Source organism: Triplophysa rosa, linkage group LG24 (genome assembly GCF_024868665.1).
Source record: "Triplophysa rosa linkage group LG24, Trosa_1v2, whole genome shotgun sequence".
In the NCBI taxonomy this organism is placed as follows: Eukaryota; Metazoa; Chordata; class Actinopteri; order Cypriniformes; family Nemacheilidae; genus Triplophysa; species Triplophysa rosa.
The window spans coordinates 325,286-342,188 of NC_079913.1; the positions used below are offsets into that span (position 1 = coordinate 325,286).

General features: G+C 42.0%; 1 protein-coding gene across 11 annotated transcripts in view; it reads right to left on the reverse strand.

Moving 5' to 3' along the window:
• sbf1 (SET binding factor 1) overlaps window positions 1-16,903 on the reverse strand; it is a 42,250-nt gene that overhangs the window by 9,997 nt on the left and 15,350 nt on the right. For 4 of the 11 annotated variants that reach the window (XM_057323783.1, XM_057323773.1, XM_057323781.1 and 1 more), the window contains exons 6-29: window positions 16,322-16,375; window positions 15,217-15,246; window positions 13,492-13,597; window positions 13,188-13,320; window positions 11,786-11,909; window positions 9,598-9,711; window positions 8,112-8,186; window positions 7,909-8,022; window positions 7,706-7,834; window positions 7,507-7,605; window positions 7,155-7,359; window positions 6,925-7,037; window positions 6,691-6,840; window positions 5,614-5,682; window positions 5,081-5,242; window positions 4,751-5,007; window positions 4,444-4,616; window positions 4,290-4,363; window positions 2,759-2,951; window positions 2,281-2,417; window positions 1,961-2,136; window positions 668-804; window positions 347-554; window positions 61-257 (exon numbers count right to left, since the gene is read on the reverse strand). In XM_057323783.1, the coding sequence (XP_057179766.1) occupies window positions 61-257; window positions 347-554; window positions 668-804; window positions 1,961-2,136; window positions 2,281-2,417; window positions 2,759-2,951; window positions 4,290-4,363; window positions 4,444-4,616; window positions 4,751-5,007; window positions 5,081-5,242; window positions 5,614-5,682; window positions 6,691-6,840; window positions 6,925-7,037; window positions 7,155-7,359; window positions 7,507-7,605; window positions 7,706-7,834; window positions 7,909-8,022; window positions 8,112-8,186; window positions 9,598-9,711; window positions 11,786-11,909; window positions 13,188-13,320; window positions 13,492-13,597; window positions 15,217-15,246; window positions 16,322-16,375 (3,229 nt within the window). The remainder of the gene's footprint in view (window positions 1-60; window positions 258-346; window positions 555-667; window positions 805-1,960; window positions 2,137-2,280; window positions 2,418-2,758; window positions 2,952-4,289; window positions 4,364-4,443; window positions 4,617-4,750; window positions 5,008-5,080; window positions 5,243-5,613; window positions 5,683-6,690; window positions 6,841-6,924; window positions 7,038-7,154; window positions 7,360-7,506; window positions 7,606-7,705; window positions 7,835-7,908; window positions 8,023-8,111; window positions 8,187-9,597; window positions 9,712-11,785; window positions 11,910-13,187; window positions 13,321-13,491; window positions 13,598-15,216; window positions 15,247-16,321; window positions 16,376-16,903) is intronic. The other 7 variants (XM_057323780.1, XM_057323782.1, XM_057323779.1 and 4 more) reach the window with 5 other exon arrangements.

A 16,903-nucleotide genomic window follows, 5' to 3' on the forward strand; every position in this document is an offset into this window, starting at 1 on the left:
CTCGGAGTGAGCCAGAGGAATGAACCCATAGATTGTGTGTAAGATGTTTCTGCCTTCTACCTGCAGTGGGCGCATTGGGCGATTTGAAGAACCCCACCACGCCTTTAGCGTGCAGGCCGGCCGAGCGCAGAAGCACCGCTTTGGTGCGAGAATTTCTCCAGCACACCACGGGGATGCGGTTTTGCCTGTAGCAGCGAGAGATGCGCTGGATGGTGGAGTCCGGGATGCTCTGAGGCACGATCAGTAACCCGGGGTAACTAACAAAACCATGACACAAAAAGCAACATTACTCGTGTGATGTCCATACTGGACTCCGTGTGGGACGGTTCTAGAACGTGGAAATCACCTTCGGCAGACGGTGTACATCCGGTTGACGGTTGAGATACGGAAGGGTTCGTTTTTGGATCGGGTCAGGCTGTTACTGAGCGTTCCCAATCCTAGCCGCTGGTAGTCGCGGCAACAAGCCCGCTCGACGACATTACTCATCGTCTGCCGGTCAGATGAACGGATGGTGGAGGACAACGTGAGGGAACTCTGATCAGGCTCTTCAGACACTGATCAATTAGAAAATGACCTCATCATATATTACCCAATAAAACAAGCTTAGCTGGGAAAAAATAGCATATCCAAAAAAAGAAGCGCGTTAAGAAAATGAGGTGCATCTCACCAGAGATCTCATCTTCGTCCATCTCCGACTGCAAACTGCTTCGGTTTTCCCAGGTGGGTGGAGAATACTTCTTCCGGGTCACATACTGCCGCCCAATGGTTCTCTTTGCAGTCTTCACCAGGTTTTTAGACAGCGTTCTAAAGAAGGCAGCAAAGCACATTTCAAACATTTCAATCCAGTTTAGTTTAGTTCGAAGCACTCATTTCTTTTTTAAAAGTACCTCTGAATAAATGATGAAGAGGCTAAATAATTCAACCATTACAATAGAACCACATCAAAAATAAACACGCCTATGTGTAGTTATCATTTACAAATGTATTTTAGTATGCAAAGAATATAATCAGGCTACTATGAATGTCAACAGATAAAGCATGGCGCTAGCAACGCCAAGGTCATGGGTTCGAATGCACACGCTAATAAAAACGTCAAGCCTTAACACAGTTGAGTCTGTTTAAAAAATGTCCGCAAAATGCACGAATTAAAGTAGTCATTTCCAAATCTAAAGGGAAGATGCATAACCCGTCTTTAAGATATGAGATATTGCCATGGTGCATTTTTGATTTTGCCATAAAAATGTTGAATGTTAAGCCAATTCCACTGCTTACTAATTTTAGTGTTTCTACTCGCTTGTTCTTTTACTTGCTCTTGTGTCTTTAGTAGTGCCACTGGGGACCGACACAAAGCATCCACACGCACACCACCCAAACAGGAAATACACTAGCTGGATTGAGAATGAAAGTGTGTGCGTGTGTAAGGAAGAGAGAAAGAAAAGGTCTGCTCGGAGTATTCACACACACAAATATTTACGGTTCTCACAATATAATACATATTTGAAGTTTAAACAGAATTCAAAACAAACACATGCAAATTTAAAGGGGCCGTGGCAAGACACATTTTGCAGACACTTATTCAAAGCGACTTACTGTAGAATGCATTTAAAGTGATAGAAAGTCCATCCAAAAATAACAATTCTGTCATTTATTCACCCTCATGTCGTTCAAAACCTGTATTTGACTCTTCTGTGAAGCATGAAAGAAGATATTTTGAGAAATGTCTCAGCGGTGTTTCCATACAATGGAAGTCAATGAAGGCCAATGTTGTTTGGTTATCAACATTCTTCAAAATATCTGTTATGTTCTGCAGAAGAAAGTCATACAGGTTTGGAATGACATGAGGATGAATAAATGATGCAAAATAATCATCAAACTCATGACTTTGGCTTTGCTAGGGCCCAACGCTTAAACCCCTAAAACATGAGTGGGGCGAGTGAGAAAGATTTCATTAAGTTCTTACTTTAATGATTGGTTCTTATCCTTGGTTTTGTGTTCCACCACAAGCTTGGCAGACTGGCCCACAGTAAAGGCAAACGTGCCCTGAACGTGCTGCGGGTATCTGAGCTTATGCACGTGTTTCCTGAACACCTCAGCCAAATCTGAAGCCACCTCCTCATCGAAGGCGATCTTCATCAGCTACAGCATGAAAAGGAGAGATAATGGATCGCTGCAGTGCATCTTTAGAGTGGATTTTAAACACAAGCTGAACACCAGATGCAATGCAACTCAATGAAGTGCAAAGCACAAAGAGAAAGCACAAGAACAAGTGAAGCTCTGTACCTGAAACGTGCAGGAACGCAGCTGCAGGCCCTCCTGGACGAACTGATCCAAGGGAACGCTCACCTGAGATCCTGAGAGTCTCTTCTCTTTCGTAAGAGAGGCGATGGGAAAGGAGCGGGAGACCACTTGCTCGCCGACTGCACAAGAGAAAAAAGGTGTCAAGACTTTTAGCCACACGGACACTGGCTTTTAAAACGTTCTACTTGTGCTGGAATGAAAACGATTGTTCTCTTTCCATAACACCAAACTAAGTTTCATTTCAATAACTCATGATCACCAGCAGCACTACGGGTTTCAATCCAGCCATAAAACCTCTAAAACTAAGGGGGCGTTTACACGCTTTTCACCTAAAAACGTAAGACATGCAATGCATTTTGGCCAAAAATGCCAACCTTTGAATGTTCTTCAAAAAAGATACCGTCACTAATAATGCAAAGACCCTAGACACATGCGTGCCCCTTGACCAATCAGAGCTCACCCAGAGGGTCGGTGGGCGTGCCCTTAAAGATAATCCTGTAGGTGGTCAGGAAGACGGCCCCCTCGGCCGGCAGCAGGGGCGGACCGCCCAGCGCACCCGTGGCTTCCTCTCGCCCGTCTGCTATGAGGTGTACCCTCATTCCTTCCATCACAAACTCTTCACCGGGCAGAAGCGTCGGCCTTAAAAGCTTAGGCTGGACACAAAGGGAAAAACAAGAACATGACATTAAGCATGCAGATGCTTGAAAATACCAAGAACGTGAGGAAAACAACCGTCAAATCACAAACCAACTGGACACACAGCAGATGAGAATATCATCACAGTTAGTTTGACATTTATGAGGTTTAACAATCAAAGGCGTAAACAGATCTCCTGACCAAACTCATCAGAGCTTACGGGAAAAGTTTGCCCCCAAAAAATAAAAGCCATACGACTGACTTTCTTCAGATGAACGTGAAATGATACGTAAGGTTTGGCAGTGTGTTGTTCTGAAAGCACACAGCGCAGAAACACCATGAAGACGAAGGCATGCAGTTCAATTCCCCTGAAACTTTTGAGTCACATTCTCCTCCTGTGTTCCACAGAAGAAAGCAAGTTGCGTAGATTCATCCGTGGGGAAACTTGAGCATGGGATGGGATACTCGTGCAAGCATTTTCACGTAGTTGACAAATAAAGCGTACATGTGTTGTGACACAGCAAAACTTTAGCAAACCTGATGGGAAACAGATTTCACCTGTCTAGCCACGCTTTGGTTAGATTATGGGAAACGGTTCACTGTTAGTGATGACAGATGCATGACTGGTTTCTCCAGCGCCGAGTGCTTTTTCCTAGAATACTGTGGAGCGAGAGTGCAGCGTCGTTCTTCCAGATGAACGCAAACAAACACGAGTAGGTGTTCTTTACCACACTTCACTGCACCTTGAAAAAGGTTATGCACCGAGAACTGCTCGAGATCAGATAGAAAAGCATTCCATTGTGCAATAAATCGAAAATGTTTGGGCAAACCTATAAACTGACATCCAAACAAAGTCAAATAAGCCTTGAGGGCGTTAAAAAAACAGCACAACCTGAGATAAAAGTCAACACAGAAAAGGAACGTTGATAACAAGTTAAGCAATGACAATAAAAGGGCCAAAAAATAATTCAACTCGTCTTTGTTTGTAAAACAACCTAGACTTCAATTGTCCGTGCGTTTCTATAAACAATGAGTTGTTTTCCACAAACTGATGGACAAGTTCAAGTGATTTTCTGTGGTAAGGCCACAGATGCTGCCGATAGAGGTCACACCTTGTTTTTAACCCTCAACGTTCCTTCAAAGCAACGAAAAGCAGAACTTTAGACTTTAGTGTGCTTAGTATAGCAGGTCAACAGGGTGGAGGACAGGAAGTGGACTGCAAAACCAGCATGCATCACACAGGACGCGGTCAGCGAGACTGTGCCGTACCTGCCGTTGCACTCGGAGTCAAGGATGGAGGGGGTGAAGCGGGGTGCTTCCCTGGCCAGTGGAACGTAAAACAATGAGTTGTTTACCTTTTGGATGGGCGGCAGTCGCTTGCTCTCTCTGTGGACTGCGTCCAGCGTCTCGATGTGCATTTGAACGATGTCTGCATGAAAGTTCCACAAATAACGCTTAACGTTTCAAATGTGCATTTTCAGACTGATTTCGTAGTGTAGAAGGCAGTACCTGGTATCATGGTGTGAAGGGCTTTCAGGTGCTCGTTGGTAACTCCGCTCTCGTTGCACACTTTGTCAACAAACCGGTTGATAAACCGCACGACGGAGTTGGCCACGTCCGAGCTTTCAGCGTCTTCAAAGCCGCTTTCTGTGTCGTAGCTTTCCGCCATGCTGCCCGCAATACTGATGGAGAGAAACAATACAAACGACCTTCCAACTTTGATATCTTTGATAAAGTTGACCGACATTACAAGATCCCAAAACCATCCTCCTGACGTGACCACGTTGAGAAATCCCAACAGCACACGAGCACACACCTGTTGGTGACGTAGCTGTTGCTGACACTCTCCACATCGCCCAGGCCGGTGCTGCGGAGCAGGCGGTTCTTGCTGGTGTCCAGCGGGAGGAGCAGGTAGCTCATGCGGTTGGCGTAATGGATGGCTTGGCTGAACACAGTGCTCTCCTCTTTCTGGACGCGCTCCTGCTGCTGCTCTTTGCTCAGCGTGGGCCACAGACGGCTCTGCTCGGACGCCAGCTCCAGCGCGCTCACCTGCTGCTGATCGCCCTCGCCGTCCTGAACCACACAAAGGTCAAGGGTGAGGAGAACACCAGAAAGGTATGAAACACGGACGAAGGTGGCTGCTTACATTAGCGGATGCATCTCCGTCGTCTTCGTTCTCCAGGTAGAGGCTGCGGATGTGTTTCTGAACATCGCTGTAAAACATGGCCTCCCAGAACTGCATGTTGGTCCACACAGTGTGCTCCTGAACGCAGCTGTAGGCGAACTGAGTGATGCCTCCGCCCAGTTTCTAGAACGCACAATTGAAAACACCCGTTAATCAATGTTAATAGAGAGTGGTTTAATACAAATACAACTAGAGATTTGTATAACCTACGGTAAAATGCCATAAACAACTTCTGAACAGATCAATATTCTAATATGGCGTATTCCTTTCCAATATGATATTTCTATGTTAATTATATAAACTAGCAGGTTCTTTTTTAAAAGACATATGCTATTATCGTTTTAATTTGATCTTATATTTAAGTGCATCATCAAGATTACATTATGCTAAGGACTATTGTCGTCATATTGATTATCATTTGGACATGCAACAGCAATATATTCAATAGATTCATGCATTATAAGAATCACGAGAGGCACTCTATGTTCCCATACCCGACAGAAGGCAGTGACCAATGGCAGGAGAGCAGCGGCTATACCATGTTCATCCATATGTGAGCAGTCCTGAATCCACACAAACACACATTGAAAGGAATTGAATGCTAATAGTAGGGCTGTCACGATTATTAAATAATCGTCTCATCGCGATTGTTTGACCTCATCGCGATGATTTTGTATCATCGCAATTATCGCACATCTCTATAGAAGACACTAGGGGGAGCTGTAGTGCATCTGCATATTGCATATTTTAGTGTATATATTGTAACTAAAGCATGGTAATACTTGTAAAATGTACCACCACAACACAATCACTTAAAAAAAAAAAAACATATACAAATTACCTGCAGTACAATTCAATATTACTTAAGCAAATCTCAGTGTGAAAACCAGTCTACCAAAATTTCATTAACACACAAGTAAAATTTTACTGTAGTCTTGCAAGTGAGAAAAAAACAGACTAGAAGCTTTTCTGTGACTGATAGTATTTTAATGGTGGCTTCAATTCACACCTGATCAATTTACAAGTATTTGGTGGTTGTATTATTGACAGGTAAAAGCCTAAACCTTAAATATATGATGACCCAATTTTTTCCGATGTATTTCCAAGAAAAAAACATAGTCTTGTATTCAGAACAATATGGTCATTTCAATCGCTGAATCAAAAATGAATGAGAATTAAATGTCAAAGCTCAAAAACAGACAATTAATCGTCATAATCGCCAAAGTCCTAAAACAGACAATTAATCGCCATAACCGCAATGATTTATTAGACAATTAATCGTCAATCAAATTTCATAATCGTGACAGCCCTAGCTAATAGTAACTTATCCATAACAATTTTTGGGGCCTTGGGATGCCGATGGGTTTATCGCACAGGACACTGAAGATGAGAAACCAGATGGGGGACAGAGAGAGGAACACAAGTCTGAAAAGATCACCAGCTGGGACTGGAAATCAGGTGACTCAAAGCGAACATCATCCAGGAAATGTTCTGTAAACGCGTGCACGTGTATCTACTTGATAAATACACTGCCCGTCTGACATTAAAGCACGATGCTCGCTCTTTCTCACCTGTAGGGTGCAGTTCATCATGCGGACGATGTAGTCGAACTGCTGGTCATCTAGAACGGCTCTGTTCTGCAGGACGTGCTGGTTAAGCTCCTGGGTCAGACACACGCGAGCCGCCCGACCTTTCAGAGCCCGTATTACGGCTGGCATTAACTGAATACACACATGTGCACGTTAACAAACACAAGCATCTGATGTTTAAGAGCAATGTGTGACAGAGAAAATCAGAAAACGTGCCTTCTTGGCTTCTAGCATTTTGTTGTCAAAAATGTACATGATGCAGTTTCTGACCACCTCTAGTCTTCTGGCACTGTTGGCCAGAACGTTCCCATTCCTGTCCACTACGTCGGCTAGAAACCAGAGAAATAAAAGACCATTTAGAGCTCAATGTGATCACAACAAATTCTGCCCCAGTTGGACGTTAGCATTAGCCACTCAATTTAAACTAGCCAGCGTGGCAAACTAACCCAGCGGAGGGCCGGCCGGCACCAAGCCCTTCAGTTCGGATTTGACCACAGGTGGAGCGGTTTTAAGTTTGGCAGCCGCGTGATCTATAAAGAGCTGCACGCTGACTTCGTCCAGGGGTGGGAAGGAGGTCTGCGGCACACGGGGCTGAGCATTTTCTGCCGTTCTCTGCACTCGGTGCATGGCCACCGCAGGGTACGGGTTCTCCTGCGAGAAGAGTGCACAGCTTTATTCACCTAAAAACTCCTTTTTGACTATTAGTTTTAGTTTAACTACAGCAGGGTGTGGAAATAATGATGGCGTTAGTAATACGATACATTGAAAGTATTACAACAGAATCAAATGCTTTTGTACGTTTTTGAAAAGTTGCTCTGCCAGCTCCTTAACATGCTTCATCACTTTTTGAGAATTTCCTGTCTCCTGTCGAATGCGCTTCGCCTGATTGGCTACAAGCTGTGAAAGACAAAGAAAGAGAACATTACATGTGTTACAGAAATATCATTGTGCGTTTGATTAAAAGTGCCCGACGGGAACAGCCGAATGCGAGACTTACGTCATCAAACAGATCTGTGGCTCTGTAGGGTGGACCCCGCTCCGACACAAACCCGGCGAAGGCCATGCCGTCCAACACCTTCATGAGGAAGTCATCCTCAGCTAGTGCTCTCTGCCCCAAGAATGCAGCCTGGAGAAAAACAAAGTTCAGTGACCATGAAGGTAAACCGTGAACTGTAATTCCTGGACTTGTCTTTGCAGGACCTTATAAAAGCGTATGACTGGTTCTGGGTGGATCCGAATGATGTGCAGACACCATCGATAGCCCTGAAAGAGCTGAGCGAACAGCCACAGGAAGATGGCGCGAATCTCCTTGTCCTAAAACACACGTCCACGTCACCATCACCTCGACAGTTTCAGCATGAGGTGGAATTGATCGAGACAGCTGATCTTGATGGAGAACTTACCTGAACCTTCAGCGTGGATGCTTGAACGGAGGGTGGAAAAGCATGATCGGCCACTTCCAGCTCTGGATCAAGAACCTACAACACAAGATTCGAGTCGCTTTACTGAAACGTAAACCATGCCCATGTGCTCTGCCCACGTGAGCGCTGCCGAAGCGACCTGCTTTAATTACAGATCCATTTCTTCCTTCTCCAAGCTGCGCTCCATCTGCCCAGTAAATACACGGGATTTATAAACTGAAGATGGCAACTATCAGGAGCATCTCTAATCTTTAGATTATTGAAACACTGAGGATTAAAAACAGTGGAAAGCAAGCTTTTCAAGGCGATTAGCAGATGAAATGGGTTTGTAATAGAGGCATGGTCATCTCTTTTCTGAGCCATGATTATGATCTCTCTGAGGGAAACGGGTATGAGATACGGCTCTTGCACAAACATGTATCCTACTGGGATAGTCTGTCCGCCATGGCGCAACAGACACACATTTTAGAGAGACAGAGCGTTCCTTGCAAGTCTGTGAGGAACAACATTTCCGTCGTGATTAAGGTTCAATATGAACAAGCAGACACTCCAGTTCGCCCATATAACACCTACAATGCAGGAAAACACAAAAACACCCTTTAAAGATCCATTTCTTCAGTCAGCCCTAAGAAACTAATGTGCTCCAAAACAGTACGTGGCAAAGTTCGCATTGATATGATATAACATTAAAAACATCTCTCACTTCCACCAATAGGGATCAACAACTTTTATGACATCATCATGCACTTCTTATTAGATTCCAGGAGCCGGTGTAAAGTAAATGATGCTGGCTATTTTAAAAGGGGGAGGAGCCACTCAATACACTTCCTGTTTCAACACATCGAACAAAGCTGTGCACCTCAAGGCGCTTCAGTGTGCAATGAGTCTTTGCGCAGTTTAGTCTGAACGTTGACAGGTCTGGTATTTGCTTTAAAAGGTGTTAAGGACTCGACCACAAAGCCTTCTGCACTTTGTTAAGCTGGTGTTTTTGTGAAGAAAAAAATGACTTCCTTTGATATAGTATGAAAGCATGACTCATGAAACATCTCAATTTGTTCATTCAACAGGATGTTTCCTAATATTGTATATCACCTCAGTATTCATGTCATATTGCTGTATGAGTAGGTTTTTCTTTCTTGGCAGAATCTATATACAGTAAACTTGTATAAACCTTCTGGGTAATAAAGTAACCATTCAAAGTTAGTTCAGAGAAAGAACACAGCGGTCTGTGATTATAACAAAAACGACTAAAAACTATGAATAACTTCACACTAACAAAGTACACGCTTGAACCGTATTCACATGCTGAAACATTTCGCATGAAACCTCATTACAAAGGTCAATATTGATCTCAACGGCTAGATTTCCTTAATCTGTGGTTTGTTCGACTCCTGATGACAACCCTGATATCAGGACCTCCTCCTGTGAATGACATGTTTCTACAAAGCGCTTAAAAGTGATTGGTTACCATGGAGATGGCCGTCTGTGTGTGATGTAGAAGAGGCTCAGGCAGCAGGGATATGTGGACACACTCCGGAATGGTAACTGTGCCTCCGTCTAAATCTGCAACGATGACGTCCAGCTGTGAATAAAGCACAGACAATATCGAGAACGCAGATCAATACCTACATCATTAATCATCAATAATCATTCATACTGATACCTGTATAGCAAGAAATCATATTCTACAAACATATAATATGCTACCATGCTACAAATAAAACTAAAAGCTGCAATCTGTAACTTTCTCATCACCTCTGCTTGAAACATAAAATTGCAGATTACAGGGCTGTGCGTTCACTTTCTTGCACACAGCACCGGTGCTGCAGAGGTTTACAGTTTTGTAGCACAGGCCAAACACTTGTAGCACAAGTACAGTACACGTCCGTCATCATCTTTAAAAAACACAAGTGCAGGTCATCACATGAACAGACCGGTAACTGAAAAAGGACATTAAAGTTATACAAATAGATCAATTAGGGCCTTATGATTTTTTGTTTTTTACCTTTTTTATTTTTCTGAGTTCTGTTTTTTCAATGCTATACTATACAGTAGTAAATACATTTGTCCATAAAAATACTGTATTACTACAGTAAAGTGCAGTCAAATTCTTGTGTACTATTGAACCTTACTATAGTAAATATTAAAGTATACTATAGTGTTTACTACAGTTATCATCTGGTTCAAATTTTTTTCAGACTTTTATTTTGGCGGGTGGTCGCTTGAGCTTCAGTGTGTTTGACAGTTGCTTCACTCAAACAGTGAAATGCTTGTAAAATAAACTCATAACATTTCTGTGGATGAAGTTCATGTGTTCACATCCTCGGAGAGAAAGATGCAGACAAATCCCCGAGTTAAATGCAGCTCATTCACTCATAGACACGCAGAAGGACATGTTGAAATAGTAGAATTCCTTCCATGTTTCCCACTAGGGATGCACCGAAACGAAAATTCTTGGCCGAAGCCGAACATGATGTGAAACACTTGGCCGAAGGTCGAATAATACCGAACACGTTTTTTTGCATTTCTTCTATTTATTAAGCTATTTTTTTCACTATTGCACAAACTGAATAGTCAAAATGTGCTTTTTATAATTTGTCTTGCTTTTCAATAAAATACAATACAACTTAATATAAAATTGAGCAAAACAAAGTAAATTCAAACAAAAAATTGAGCCTGTGAATAGCCTATATTAATTAGTCCTATAACTGACTGCTAAAATAATGTCATGTAAGTTACTCTGTACCCCTACAACAAAACACTTCATTAAAAACTGTCATTCCACATTAGGCCTATAAGATAAAAATACGAATAAACGAAAACTGTTGGATTATTATAGGCTACATTGCAAAATGATTTGAGAAAAAAAAAAACAGCCATCTCCATTTTTAACGCAACATTACAATAACTAACGTCACAACAAGGCGACCCAGGTAGCGAGATTTATTTGTGGATCTCTCATCTGGACTCAATTACACAGGTCATCGCTGTATAAATGTGTTCAGCCATGTTTAACATTCTTTCCAAAGAAAGATACGCAGATTCACCTGACTGATTTACTATTGTTTGGGTGTTCGGCACTACAAAAACTGTGTGATAGCTGTGGAAGATAAATGTTCGAGGGGTCACGAGTTCCACATTAAAAGACTTTTATCATCATAATCACACCTGAAACACAATTATGCAGCATGAATATAAATTCAGATAGACTGCTGGGTCATGATAAGCCATATATTGGTTCAAAATAATCTGATTGGAGTGTGGATTGCAGATAGCACAAATGCTTGAACTAAACCATATAATCATGCAGACAGCAATATAAACACTCTTATCAAGTTCTTAAAGGGAGTCCACAGCCCATATCGGTTGTTGTTGACGTCAAACGCTGTGCGTCCAATCACATTTCACTGTATTTCCGGCTTAAATTCATTCAAACACAAGTTCAGGGATGTAAGCATCGTGGGTTTAAAACCCTTGAATTTCAACAGATGTTTAGAAACCAAAACTGGTCAATTTTCCCTATTGTATCTGATCGCAAGTTGCGCATCACATGAACGAGTATCCACACGCAGCACCATATGTCATCTGATAACTTTCAATGGCCCATGTGTTGGATATCAAATTCTTTGGTTCAGCTGTGGGATGAGAAGACGTACGGAAGAGAATCTCACCAGCTCCTGCGTCTCCGAGTGGAAGAGGGAGTTGACACCGATGATGAAGGGCGTCGGAGTGCTGAGCACCTCCAGCAGCTTTCCGGGCAGGATGGGAACGTATGTGAAACTGCAGAGAACGATATGGAAGACCATGAGAAAACAAGAAGGTTAGGAGGACCCAAACGGGTTTAGAAGAAACGTAAACACAGCGAAAAAGCCTATGCAGCTGAAACTAAATCAACCAGAAATATGACTTTTTTGCAAATTTGTGGACGATAAACGGCCAACGTTAGTTTTTTTTGTCTGTACAAAATAAATAACAGGACGTTAGACTAAACTACTTTTGGTCTCAAAAATCTAAAACAACACTAAAAAAGAAAAACAGAATTTCATTATACTTTATATTAGGGCTGCAGCTATCGATTCTTTTACTAATCGAGTATTCTACTGATTTTCCACCGATTAATCGGGTATTCGGATAATAAGAACTTTTTCTTTATTAAAAAGCAACTCTAAATATACAAGAGAAAATAAGACACGTCTCTTAAAATGAACAACTAATTTGTTTCCTTTTTAGAACAATTAAAGTTTTTATTGCTGAAATTGCATACATTAATATCTGTGAAAACTAAACCCATTTAGTACATTCCATTGCCATATTACATTCAAAATGCAATATAATACAAATGTAATAAAAATAGAAAGAATAAATTCAACTTCAGCTTATGCATGATGCATTTAGTTTATCTAAATTAGTTTTAGTTTCTTTTTTTACTATTAAATAGTAATATACAGCCTATGACTTTTATTTTGGCAGGTTGTCGGAAGACGCTTATTTTTTACTATGTCTGTTTCTTCACTCAAACAACAACATGTTTGTGAAATAAACTCTCAGAGCAACTCTGGAGGTGAAGTTCATGTCCTCACAAAGCGCAGACGCAGACAGATTCACGAGCATCACGCGTGTAGCACGTTAAACTGTGCAGTTCATTCACTCAGACACGCAGACCAGACATTGACTTCTACAGTAGGAAAAATGACTTTATCTTTTAACAGTTCTGGGGCACTTTTGACTGCCATTGTATTTTTCCTACTATGGGAGTCAATGGGTGTCGAGATCTGTTTGGATATAAGCATTCTTCCAAATATCTTTCTCTGTGTTCATCAGAACAAAGACTTTTATACAGACAACTCGAAGGCGAGTAAATGAGGACAGAATTTTCATGTTTGGGTGAAGTGTCCCTTTAACATTATAATACTAGTTTTATAACTTATAAATAATTCTTCCCTAAAAAACAACAAACTATATCAATAAACAGGGAAAATCAGTCTTTTGTAAATGCAGCGTGTTTGTATTTTGATGAGCGATTACATGAGGGCATTGTGATAACAGTGCTGTATGTACCTGTATTTAAGAGGAAACATGATGGCCAGCAGGGCTCGACAGGCATCTGTCAAACGCTGGTAACTGCTGGACAGAAACAGAATCTTGTGCTCCGTCAAAGCAGCACAAAACAGACAGAGAACGTTCAAGATTCCTGAAAAGGAAAGAGACAGAAGGGTCAAGTAATATCGGTGTGCACTTCGACCCTTATTTAGGTAACACCACACGATTACACCATCCCCCTCTGACACTTGACAGCGACTGTTGCCGTTTTAATGAAGCTGATTTGCTGTTTAGCACCTAAGCCTGTTTCTTATTGGCTTACCCAGCTGTCTGAAAAGCAGCGCCACGCTGCATCCGCTCACAGGCAGAGAGTCGTTTATGGGCGTCTGGATGACCTGCCTGTCGCCCGCGCCGAGCGTTATGGTCCTCTGCCGAGACACAGAAGAGGGGAGAAAGAAAGCAGACAGAGAGATAATAAGTCATTAAAAAACAACAACGAAGCACCTCCACCGCGGCTTTACGGGAAGGATTAATGAGTGTGCAGCAGGCTGGTCGTAGGGTGAGCTCAAGAAAGGGGGTCAATTGGAAGCCATTCACCATTAAAACGCAGCACCGAAGAGCAACATGTGCTTCCGCCGGAAAGGTTTTGGAAGAATTCCAGATCTTTCTCACGTTATAAATCAGCTGACCTAAAGACCCCGTGAAATGGTGCGCCAAGTGTGGTTTTACGTCCTGTTAAAGTACTTCCTTTGAAAACAGAAACTTTAAGGAAGACATCGAAAAGCTATGGAGCCATTTGGTGTTAAGAGATGGACATTGAAATTCTAGAGAGCATCTGATTGGACGAAAATCAGCGCAGTGCGAAATGAGTTTGTTTTTGTTGAAGAATAAATCTAAGATGAATTTTGTTAGCATGTAAAATGAGGATATAAAGTCTCAGATTTCAAGGGGTATTTAAGTATTTGTAATACAATTTTACACCCTAAAATGTTGAGACTGAGAACAAACATGTCATTAAAAAGAATATCAAATCGCACTCATATCTACGGAAAGCTCATGCAAAGAAAGTGTATGCGTTGAAATGAAACTACAATAGCCAAACATGTTCTCCTGTAATCACACAGATTTAAAGCAAGCGTTCAGAATCAGAATCAGAATCAGAAGAGCTTTATTGCCAAGTGTGCTTGCACACACAAGGAATTTTCTTTGGTGTTGGAAGCTTCTAGTACAGACATTTAACACAATGACAATACAATATAATACGATTTACAGTCTAATTTCATTTCATTTCATTTCAGCCACAATCAGCAGTGAAAGCAAACAAAACTGAAACTATGTTATCATTTGCCTAGATTCATTTACACGGTGTTTATGCCCATTTTGGGAGATACAAACTGATTTCATATCGCATCAGAATTACATCAGACAAGAGTTAAGACTAAAACAGGAAATGTCACTTCATGACAGGAAGTTAAAAGGTGGTGATGTCATCATAGGTATCATTTGAAACAACTAGGGCATCGCTACAGCACACAGAACGTGAAACAGCCTCGTGTTAGAGCTCATGCACGTTTCACGCCCAAATACCTGTTTACGGGAAGAACAGAGAAGGACAGATTCACAGGGTTGACTTTTTTTTTTTTTTACACAGCCATGAGTCATTTTTAGGGGTGTGCGACACTGTAAATCCACTATTCTGAACAAAGCCTAGTAGTCATGCATGTTAGTATAGAACTGTTATGATTGTTTTAAGCTCTTATGTCCAGCCAATAGGCAGCTTTTATCCATTTAAAGGTCACATGCCTCGATAGAAACACGACCAACAGGAGTGATGCCGGAAACCAAACTCGTGATCCAATCAGTAAATAAACAACGTGATTGGTTAAAAACGAGTGTTAGTCAAAGATTGGATCATTTTTGACCAATCAGATATGTCTGCGCTCTGATTGGCTCCTGAGATATTTAGGGTGTACTGGTGGAGCAAAACAGAGGGAAGAGCAGGGGTGACGGCGACAGACAGAGCTGAACAAAATCAAACGGGCCGTACCGAGCTCTCTTCTACGTCATCCTGGCCGGGCTAGATTGACAGCGCACATGGAAATACAAACGCACACACACAGAAAATGCAACACAAACTGTTAGACACACCAAAATTGAGAGCAAACAAGGAAATGCATGACAAGAAAAATGCAAACCAAAACAATGCAGTGATGAACTAACACGCAGAGCAAAGGTCACAGCAAATGTGCTGTAAAAATAGCCGAGATGCTTTTTGGAATAGACGGCTGGGAAACGTTGACTTGCGTAACCCTAAATGTGATGTTACATCCTTGTGTACGCTCACATTTACATCAACAATAAACATATCTTGCCACAGTGTGAGCCGGGGTCAGGGACAGTAAAACATGCCTTCCAGGAAGTCCAGAATGATTGAAAAAACATCTCCCAGCCCCAGGATAAAAGATCCAACTGACTTGCCTTTATCATGCCCATTTTCAGTTTATCCAGACTAGTTTAATATGTTACAGCTTGTATCACATCACACAGCAAATAACCTTGCTGAATAAAATACATATCAGAAATGAAATTGGCGTTTTAATCGGAGCGTAACAGATGTATTTAAAGCAGGGGGATCATGGCGGACTCAAACCTGCATCACCCACAAAAGGCCCCGCCCCACAGCTCTAAACGTCTGAAGCCAAACATAATCCCTAAAAAACAAACCCTCCCTCTCTTTTGCAATATCTCAACAATGGAAACGTCACGGTGAAGCCGCAGCGTGTTGTTTTGGAGTGACGATGGATTGTGTGTTTCTAAGTCTGTCATTCATACACGCTGCGGTGTGATTATACGCCATCTGCCACGTGCCGCCCCATATGTTCAATCCACATCAGACCCAGGACACAAACACTGACTGTGTGCGTCTGGAGAGCGCTTTAGTGTTCACGCGCAGACCCAGAAAACAGTGAAAAGATGAGAGAAACCATCACCAAACACACAACTGATGTCAATTCATTAGCAGATGCAATAGATTGGAGAAGAATCAGAAAGAGACGGGGTGCATTGATCTCGGGGGAATAATGCCAAGCGGAGATCTGCATTTGAATCACAGATGGGTTGATTGGTTGAGGTGGCCGGAGGGTAAATGTTACCTGGAAACAACCCAGCAGACTGTCAGTTAAACTACAAAGAGGAGGATCATTGATCTGGAACACACAGGAGTCAGTTGTAAACTGGAGGAAGGGAACCATTAGGATGTAACACAACCTCACGTGAACCTGAGCACACGCAGTGAACCCAAGAGCATCGACATTGTAGCCTTAACGGCATTACGTTAGATGACTAAACACGATTTCGCGAAAGGCTTGCATGTTTCAAATGATCGTACAAAAGACATACTGTTGAAAATAAGGACAAGGGTATTTCTTGAGAAAGTTCAACTCTTTACGGTGTTGAATTGTGTAACACGTTTCAGCGACTTCATACATCCATTAAAACTCACCTTGACGGCTGATGAAATGTCTTTTCCAAAATGGCCAAGTTAAGAAAAGCATCATTTGTGCACAGATGACATTAATTAGGGCAATAAACAACTCTTGGGGGTTGTTGTACATGACACAAGACCTCATTCATCATTCATTCATAAGGTAAAACATGAACATAAACAAGAATTATAGATGAATTATTGTTATCGAGTCCATATTAATGTACAATATACCAATGGTCATGATGGC